At 43.4% G+C, this 10,383-nt stretch overlaps 1 protein-coding gene across 1 annotated transcript in view; it reads right to left on the reverse strand.

Moving 5' to 3' along the window:
* Positions 1-10,383, reverse strand: part of ALAS2 (5'-aminolevulinate synthase 2) — a 26,383-nt gene that overhangs the window by 6,180 nt on the left and 9,820 nt on the right. The window contains 6 exon segments of the mRNA XM_011933782.1: positions 909-1,071; positions 2,143-2,411; positions 2,972-3,136; positions 5,382-5,561; positions 8,217-8,401; positions 8,935-9,157. Of these exon segments, the coding sequence (XP_011789172.1) occupies positions 909-1,071; positions 2,143-2,411; positions 2,972-3,136; positions 5,382-5,561; positions 8,217-8,401; positions 8,935-9,157 (1,185 nt within the window).

Below are 10,383 nucleotides of genomic sequence, written 5' to 3' on the forward strand. Positions count from 1 at the left end.
AGTTCAAGACCAGCCTGGCCAACATGGTGAAACCCCATCTCTACTAAAAATACAAAAATTAGCTGGGCATGGTGGCACATGCCTATAATCCCAGCTACTTGGGAGGCTGAGGCAGGAGAATTGCTTGAACCAGGACCCGGGAGGCAGAGGTAGCAGTGAGCCAAGATCATGTCACTGCACTCCAACCTGGGCTACAGAGCCAGACTCTGTCTCAAAAAACAAAAAAACAAAACAAAACAAAAAACCCAAAAAACTACCCAAAAGAAATCCAGCAAACATTAGGTGAACTGACTAAACTGGCATTTTCAGGCTAAATCTCAAACTACTCAGGTCTACAAGCCTCTCAATTCAGTCCCTATCTCATATTGTCTTTGTAGACTCATAGATTGATACTCCCCTGCCCCACTCCATTCCTATGACCCTACATTCCAATACCACCTGCTTATTGTTCTTGATATATCCCTGGCTGCTTCTCATTCTCCTCACCTTTCTTCATGCTCTTCCCTCTGCTAAGAATACTTCTTCCACGCCCTCTTTCTTTTAATACCACTCACTTTGCAAGACTCAGCTCAGGTGTTACCTCTACTAGGAAGCCTGTCTTGGATCCCTCAGGCTGAGTCAGGCCCCTCCTCTCTGCTCCAACAACTCTACCATGCACTGCCTTGTGGAACTTTGATCATCCCTTAATGTCATTGTTTGTGTCCACTATGGTATCCCCAACCAAACTGGAGCCCTACAAGTGTAGGGGCTGCTTCTCATTTATTTGTGACCCTAGTATAGGTGCTGGCACACATTAGATGTTCCAGAAATGTTTTGTAAACTGAATGGTCTCTGTCCTCTCAGCTTCTCTTCCAGATCCTGGGGCTGAGGGGAGGGAGGTCCTGTAGGCACCCATGTTGAGAACTCACCCACAAAATCTTCCATCATCTGAGGGCTGTGGTGGGGGGAGGGTGCCAGGCGCAGGAGCTCTTCACCCCGGGGGACAGTTGGGTAGTTGATGGCCTGCACGTAGATGCCATGCTTGGAGAGCAGGAGATCACAGAGCTTGCTGTTGAGTGCTGCATTGCCCACCTGGACTCAGGAGAAAGGCTTATCAGTACCTGCCACCCTGGCAGGTGGAGGGAACTAGATCAGGGAACATCACTGAATTTTGGGATAGATTTTTTTTTTTTCATTAGGGGCTTAGTGGCAGCTCCAGAATTTCTATCAAGGAGGAGCTCAGAGCTAGCAATTTGGTTTGAAAAGGATAGAGCAGTGGTGGTACCAGGAGCCCTATTTGGAAGCTGTTTGCAGAGCAAGCACACTGATTTTACTTAGCTAATATCCTAGGTTAGGATGGTTCTGGGTGAGAAGATGCCTCCCCCAAGCCAATTCCAGAACCCCCCAAGCCAATTATGGGGTGCTGTCACTAAATTAATTCATAAAATGAGTGTTTAAAGGAAATACTAGGTTAGTCTAAAGAGCAGCGACTATTTCTCATCCACCAAATTATCACAAATAAGTGTCCTTTCCCTGCCCTGGCTTACTGACTCACACAAATACATGTCATTTAAGAAAGAAGTAGCAGTTCATTTTTAAAGGCAGTAAACGCTCATATTGAGGATCCAAAGTAGCAGCTAATACTATGGCTTTTGATTTTATTTTTCTGCCCTCAATTCTCAATAAGAAGTACATTTTACACCATGATCATAAACGCAGACATACACATACATGTATGTATGCACATACACAAAATGAATACAAATTTTTCACAAATTGATAGCCTTAGTATGTGTGATATACTCCAACATTTTCTATTCTATTTCTTTTCTTTTTTTTAATGCTAATGATAACCCACTAAGCTGATTTTGTGACCCATTAATTGTCTTGATTCAGTTTGAAAAACTCTGAATTATAGACTGTGAACACTCGCTAATGTTAGGGTTAGGATAATCTAATAAGTATGAGGTAATGGCTGATGCAAGGAAAAGACTAGTTGATCCAAAATGGCTGATAATTTTTCAAAAAGGGAAACAAAGCTGGCAATAAGGGGAATGGTTAGCAGGACAGCAAGTAATTGAAGACAGAAACAGGTTTGTTGGGAGTGGGGAGGCTCCCAGAAGAAATAGGTGGAGAGGGCAATGGGCAGGGTGGGGCTCTCACCCGGATGGGGATGATGTGGCTGGGGCAGGGGATGACAGGAAGGCCCCTGTCCATGAGTAGCTGGCGCATGTGCTTGACATTGCGCTGGTGGGCTCGCCTCAGGGCTTGGCCCTCCTCTCCCTTGAGCAGCCGCACAGATTCTAGAGCTCCAGAGAGCACCATGGGGGGCAGAGAAGTGGTAAAGATGAAGCCTGCAGCATAGGAGCGCACCATGTCCACCAAGTCACGGGTGCTGGCGATGTAGCCACCCACACAGCCAAAGGCCTTGCCTGGAGACAGAAAGTAAGAAGATATACACAGATCCCGTAATCAGTCCCAGAGGAACAGGATCATGTGCCAGATAACCGAAGGGGGTGCACCGAAGTTGGGGCTCCAGGCTCTCTTCCCAGGCCTCTCCTCATCTGTCCATGACAAGGCAGTCAGAGCTGATAATTCTGCTGCTTTGAGATAGGACTTTCAAGTCTCACCATATGCAATGACTAGATAGGTAGGAGCTGGGTGGGGACCTTTAGCTGGATAGGGTCAGGAGTGGAGCTAAGATGAAGCTTGGGGCTAGGGTGGGGGAGGGGTTTAGAAACACAGCTCTTCACATACTCAAGTTGAATCTAACTATTTGGCGTAGTTCAAGGTCTTTTCAAAAAACTCTCCTAGACTTTCTTATCAACTCTGCAGTGGGATGCGAGTGGAGAGAGGGAGTCCAGGAGGGCAGTGGCCTGGGGCTGTGAATTCTGTCCAAACAACCCCTATAGCTTTGGGGAGGAGGGAGAAGAGAATTTTGTAGGGGCCTCGTCTCTGGAGGGTATATAAGAAGGCCAAAACATTCACTTACCAAGAGTTCCAGAGATGATGTCAATCTTATGCATAATTCCATCACGCTCCCCAATCCCGGCACCCCGGGACCCATACAGTCCTACAGCATGGACCTCATCCACGAAGGTCAGGGCCCCATACTGGTGGGACACATCACACAACTCCTCGAGGGGACAGATGGCACCTGAGCAAAGCCAAGGGATAGAGGTAGGACATCATAACCCTTCCCCAGCTCCATCTCCAGTGTGGAATTTGCCATCCATGCCTACTGTGGGATGGAAAAGAGTGTTGTAGAGAGGAAGGAGGATGTGCGCCTTTATTTAGAACTATTCCAAACCTCTGTTTATGGGTTGATTGCCTGTATCTCATCCCTGCCTTCTCTCTCTCTCTCTCTCTCTCTCTCTGTGTGTGTGTGTGTGTGTGTGTGTGTATGCATGTGCGTGTGCATGCGTGTGTGTTCCCCAGCCTGGGATCAAGGTTTGACTCTTTGTCTTTCTATTTTTACTTCATTCTGACAATGTCTATTTTCCTTTCTCTGCCATGTTCAGCCTCTCTCTGCCTCTTTTGTTTCTTTTCCTGCAATCTGTGTGTATCCCTCTGTACTCCCTGGAAACTGCTGAGGTACAAGGAGTTGTAATACAGAAAAAACATCTTCAGGTGGAAATAGGGGTTCCAAGCCAGGATTTAAAAATGTGAGCAATTGGTAGGACAACCTGAGGGGAGTCAACTCCAGAAGGTAGAACCTGAGACAAATGACAGTGTGATGGTTCAAGCATCATTCCAATGGGAGAGATTCAGCCTAAGGATCAACAGTTTGGGCAGAGTTTGCACCCCAAAAATAGGTAAATAAAGAACAATTTATTTGCAAATGTAACGAGGTAGAATGGTACCAACATAGTTTCCACTAGAGAAATAATGAATTTGAATAGTCTCAGTGGTAGAAATATACAAAAGGAATAGGATAGTTTTACTTTATTGCTAGTGTTAGAAATGTGGGAGTGGGCATAATAGTAAGTTCCTTGCATATATTAACTCATTTAATTTACATACCTATTTAATTATTATCACTTACATTTTGCAAATAAGCAACTGAGAACAGATGCAGAGCAATTAAGAAACTTGCCCAAGGCAGTAAAGGGTCAGACTAGGATTTGAACATGGATAGTCTAGTTTTAGAGCCTGTGTGTATAGTCATTACATGCCACTTAAGATAGCTAAGTCAGGGAATACTATGGACTCTTTTGTTTCATTTGGAAAAGGGACAAACTGAAATGAGTTGACCTCTTCCCTTAAATAAATCCATAAGGGGATAACTAAAACACATGATTTCTACACAACAGGGCCAGTAATATAAAGCTTTGGACATTGTTTCAATTGAGCAAAGAAAGGAGGTAGGAGTGTGAAGATCATTTATTTCTACTAAAGCATAATAACTGGAATGGTTTCTATCATCTCTAATTCTTACAACCAGATATTTTACCTTTGGGAAAATTGAGGCTTAGACAGTTAAAGAGTTACCCATGGTCATAGCCAGTAATTGTCAGAGGTGGGATTTGAACCCAGGTCTCTCTGACTTGAAAACCTGTTTTGACCCCAGTGCTTCATACTGGACCTTGAAAACAATCCTGGGCAATGGTTTTTGAAATTTCCTTCATAAAAACCAAACACTGGGATTATTGATTTACATATCATTTCTAACAAGAGAAGTGTTACTTGAGGAATTGGAGTTATATGTGTTAGGGTGCAAATACTTTAGCGCCAATTTGCTGAGCCACTCAAGATGAATTGGATGCCAACTCTGAACTTTAGTTTCTTTACCTATAAGATGAAAGTAATACCTGTCTCCATTCTTTGGCATTTACTAGCTGTTTGACCTTGGACAAATTACTCTTTTTTTTTTTTTTTTTTTTGAGACAGAGTCTCGCTTTGTCGCCCAGGCTGGAGTGCAGTGGCCGGATCTCAGCTCACTGCAAGCTCCACCTCCCGGGTTTACGCCATTCTCCTGCCTCAGCCTCCTGAGTAGCTGGAACTACAGGCGCCTGCCACCTCGCCCGGCTAGTTTTTTTGTATTTTTTTAGTAGAGACGGTGTTTCACTGTGTTAGCCAGGATGGTCTCGATCTCCTGACCTTGTGATCCGCCTGTCTCGGCCTCCCAAAGTGCTGGGATTACAGGCTTGAGCCACCACGCCTGGTCTGGACAAATTACTCTTATGTCTCAGTTTCCTCATGTAAAAAATCAAAATAATAATAACACCTATCTCATAGAATTGTTCAGAAAATTAAGTGAATACATGTAAAATACTAATAATTTTGCATGGCACATAATAAACACTCTATAAATATTAGCTGTTATAATGTTATCATCATCATCATCATCATGATTTTTGTGAGACCAACACTAGTAAACATACACTCACACATATACATACCATCCATGGAGTGGACAGTCTCAAAGGCCACAATTTTGGGTATCTTAGGGTTGGACTTCTCTAGAAGTTTCTTTAGGTGGTCAGGGTCATTGTGCCTGAAGACAAACTTGGCTGCTCCACTGTTACGGATACCTTGGATCATGGAAGCATGGTTGCCTGCGTCTGAATAAATCTCGCACCCTGAGGAAGCAGATACATAATCCTTAAGCTTCTGTCCCAGTACTCCCACTTCAACCTTCAGGTTTGACCTGGCAAAGAAAAGGGCCAACCCTTTCTTCCCTTTGAAGACCTTGCTCTGCTTCTTCCTTCTCTGGGAACCTTTGTGACACTTCTTTCTCCCTTAGAAGGTCTTCACTGTCCCCAAATTCTAGCCGCTACATCCTTCCCTCCAGTCATTTGTAACCCTGGTCTAGCCTCTGACTGCCTTAGGATGGAAGAACATTTAATTTCCCAAGAAGCTTCAGAGATCTTTGAGGACAGGACCTATTTTCCTTCTCCCCAACATATAGGATCAAGACTTGGAAAAGGGATTACCCCAGGGAATGCTTGTTGGCTTGGACTGATGCTAGATTCTTCCTAGTCTAGATGAAACTCCATCCGTTCCAGGTAGCATCCATCTGCTTGTGGTTACAGGGATGGATATTTATCAGGCTTTTACTGTTGGAATCATAAGCTCATGGCATGTCAGAGTGGGCAGGTCTGTTAGTGATCATGAGATTCATCTGCTTTACTATACAAGTGAGAAAGCTAAGGTCCAGAAAGATTTGAAGAATGCAGGGCTTTTTACTGGGCAATCCTGGTGGGGCAGGTGGGCATGTGAAATTGGCAGAGGAAGTCGATTCCTGGACCTCCGCAACCCCTGCCACTAACTGCACTGCCATCAAGGAACTGTGACCTTTTTATAAGAGTAAGGGATAACTTCCACCTGAGAAAATGAGTTATGGCTTTCTGGAGAACATGGCTTGAAAGACAAGCAGACTGGGAGTTGCATGGGAGCAAAAACGTCTTATTATCTCTCTGTCTCTGGTGTACAGTATAAGAGTAAGCACATAGTAGATGCTAAGTAAACATTTATTAAATGAATGGATAAATAAACTGATGACTGATTTATATGTAAGTGAATGAGTATATGAATGAATGTATTACTGAATGAAATAGTGAGAGGAGGGATGCAAAAAGGTGAGACTGAAGAGATATATGGAAGCCAGATTATCGAGAACTTCAGAAGCTGTGATAAGAAATTTGGATTTGGCCCTAGGGGAATGGGGGTCCACCTAAGGGTTTTGACCAGGGTGGAGGTGGTGGGCAACAAACATAGTTTTGCATTAAAAAACATTCTGACTGTTGTAAAGAATAGATTATCAGAGGGCAAAGGTAAAATTTTCTTTAAAAAATGATGTTGGATCAGACTAGGATGCTGGCAGTAGAGATGGAAAGAAGTTGAATTCTAATGGTTGAGGAGGGGATGGACAAAAAAATCTTAAAGATGTTGAGTTTAGTTAGGGCTTACGCGTGAACTCAAAAAAGTTTCTGAGAAGTGGTGGTAATATTTTTGCTGTGCTGAAGAATCAGCAGGAGGTGAGGAATTAGTTAGAGCGGAGACTTCTCTCAAGCAGTTTGCCTGTTATAGGGAGGAAAGAGGGCAGTAGCTAGAGAGTGATGAGGGGTTGAGGCAATGTTTTTTTATAAGATGCAAGAGACCTGAAAACATGTTTAAAGAGAGGGAGAGGCTGAAGATACAGGAGAGGAGGAGAGAGCCAATAGGTCAAGATTCCTAAGGTGGTAGAGAGGAATGGGGCACAGAGCAACAGTGGAAGGATTAGTCACAAGAAAAAGGATACTTCTTCCACTATAACAGAAGAGAAGGAGTGAGGAGAGGACATGTGAAGATGCTTATGAGTTTGTAGGTGCTATGTGGCTGGGAGTCAAGGACGTTGCTGTCTGGTGTCTTCTATTTTGAATGTAGTAGAACATGAAGTCATCTGCTGAGGGAGATGGGGAGGAGGGGTGCAGGAAGGCTGAGGATAATGGTGGTTTGGCAAAACTGCACCATAAACTTGGAGAACTGACCAGGGAAATGGGATTGCCAGAGAGCATGGAGAACCCAGTAGAGGTTAACACTATGAATTTTTAGTGACTCCTTTCTGAGCAACTGTATGAGCCCAGAACTGATACAGTGAAGATGGAGAGTTGTATTCATTCTGGATTGGGCCATGGCAGAAGGACAACAAGGCCTATGAGGTGAGGACATTATAGACTAGAAAGTAGGAGACTGGGAATATGGGAACCAGTGTACGAGTGAAGGGATTGGCTTTAGGCAGAAGGAGAGATATGTCTTCCATTTTAAAAGGAAAGAATGAAGGAAGGCTACATGAACAATTAGATAAGTTTGTAGGTTTGGTGGCAATAAATAAGGATTCTCTGTCTGGGGCTTCTGTTTTTATTGTGAAGTAAGATGTGAGGTTATTTGCTAAGTGTGAATGAGAAGGTAGTCAGAGGTTTTAGAAGAGGAGAAAAAGTTTGAAAAAGCTCCTGTGGAGACATAAAATAACTATTTATGTGTGTTAAGAGCCCAATTGAGTTGGGAGGTGATGAATTTATAGTTTCCCTTCTGTGAGGTTGGGTAATGTTCCCCAGTAGTGGTCCTCTCTAGGTGCAGAAGGGGAGAAAGCAGAGGGATATAATTATCCACTGTTGAGGATATGCAAGGTGGATAAGAAGGAAGAACGATGGGAGTGGGAACTCCAAATACAGGGAAGGAGTGATGGAACCAGTGAAACTGGATGCTGTATTGCAGGATAGCAGCCCTGAACAAAGCTCAGTCCTCAGGCTTACCGGGCAGGATCTTGGCCAAGGTGAAGAGAGTAGAGTCATTGGCCACAAAGCAGGAGGAGAAGAGCAGGGCTGAGTCCTTCTGGTGCAGCTCAGCCAGCTCCTGCTCAAGCTCCACATGAAACTTACTGGTGCCTGAGATGTTGCGGGTGCCACCAGCTCCAGCACCATGACGCTGCAGGGTCTCCCTGGCCAGGAGAATGGGAGAAAAAAAACGTGTCAGGCATCGAGGAACTGGGTAGGTTTCCCTTCCTTGATGGGAGTCAATGTTGAATTAGTGATCCTATATACACTGTGTCCTGTGAGACAAAGTAGAGGGAAGGATGGGGAGGATAGGGAGACATGTGCCTTCCTTCTAGGACTAGAGGTACTCAGGGAGAGAGGGAGAAGCTACATTGAGCTTGAGTAGTTTGGAAGACCTAGAGGAGGTCACACTCCATCTCTGGCAATACTAATTCTGCAGCTAGATTAAAAACTCAGGCAGAGTGGGCCTTGCCTGGTCTCCCATCCTTCCCCTCCATAGCATTGGACACCCAAGAGTTTGGGAAACATGGTGTGTTGACTTAGTTCATATCCAAGGAATAGATATGGTGGAAGACCTTGGACAAAAATGTGGTGGTAGAACCCAGGTTTCCACTGCCAGCTCTGCCTTTTTTTTTTTCCTATGTGTGGTTTTTCATCTCCTCTGGCCACTGCTGATGGCTGAGAGCCTACTACTCACTGTGTGGCTTGCAAGACCTGAGGGTGTCGGCTCATGCCCAGGTAATCATTACTACACCAGATGGACACATCCTTTGAGGCCACAGATGCCTCAGAGAAATGTTGGGCAAAGGGATATGCATCAGCCCAGCGGTTCACAGTCTTGAACACACGGTAGGTGTGATCCTGTTTCTTCTCCGTGATCTTGTCCCTGAAAAACTGGTCATAACTGAAGACATAGTTTCCTGCAGGAGTAGATATGAGGATGAAAAGAATTAATTTTAAGTCTCTTCCTGGCTAGTCTGTATTTTACCCATGTTGCTGATTTTGAGTTCTCCAACTCTTTTTTTTTTTTGTAGGCATTTCTTATTTTATTAAACTTACAGTGTTTTCTAATTTTGAAACCCCAGTGTAAGTTCATAAACGTGCACCAGGCTGCCATTCCATTCCTATTTGTGACTCCTGAGAACATAGCAGGATTCTAAAACTCCAGCCTTGTTGATGGAACAAAAAATGCTTTTTCCTAAAAAGTAAACATGGCTTCAAGCTCTGAAATAATTTCTCTAATGCTGCCCAGGAATCTACGAGGGAAAAAATAAATTCAAAAATATAATGGTAGCTTACAGTACACAGTGTTCTTTTAGGTATATAGAACATACATGCATATATATATATTAGCCTTCACTTTTACAAAATTTGAAAGCATGCCTGAGTTTGGCAGGGCTTAGTCAAGGTAGGCAGACACCACTTCCCCATTAATGTTCCCATCCTGATCGCCAGAGTAGTTTCTAAGACAAGAATTTCTTTTACTGGTGATTAACAGTTTTGGTATATTTCAAGAGAAATTTTTTTTTCTTCATTCTTGCATATTGAATGATTTTTCCAAGTCACATAAAAATGCTGAAAAGGACTTGCCTGTATTCATTAACAACCCAGAGGTAATCCTTGGCAACACTGGGATCCACTGGGATTGCAATCCTTGCATCATGGAAAGCAATCAGGGCCCCAAATGTCAAACCCAGATGGAATGGAGTGTGGGATATTAAAAATATGTACACGCACAGGAACTGAATTAGACTGAGAAAATAATTTCATAATCTAAACTAATTCATTTAGAATTTAATATTAAGCAAAAGAATTGAAAGTGACTAAAAATATCATTAAATTATAGCCACAGCTGAGAAATTACCATCCTATTCTATGTTTTGTTTTTAGTATCTTTAGGATCAAAATGAGCTTACCTGAGCTTCCCCACCCGTGGGATTTAGTCTTTATTTTTTTCCTGCAGATCTCAGCCCATCCTAGAAAGTACATTTGTCTATTCTAGCAAGAATGGATAACAAGCCGATCTGATCCTCCAAAAGAAGGCAGAATCATTATGACTATGACCAAGAGTTTTGGTGTCAGGCAGAAACAGGTTCCCCAGAGAATGTGTAAATTTAGTTAACCTCTCTGACCTTCAGGTTTCTTA

Source organism: Colobus angolensis, unplaced genomic scaffold (genome assembly GCF_000951035.1).
Source record: "Colobus angolensis palliatus isolate OR3802 unplaced genomic scaffold, Cang.pa_1.0 Scaffold1293, whole genome shotgun sequence".
Lineage (NCBI taxonomy): Eukaryota > Metazoa > Chordata > Mammalia > Primates > Cercopithecidae > Colobus > Colobus angolensis.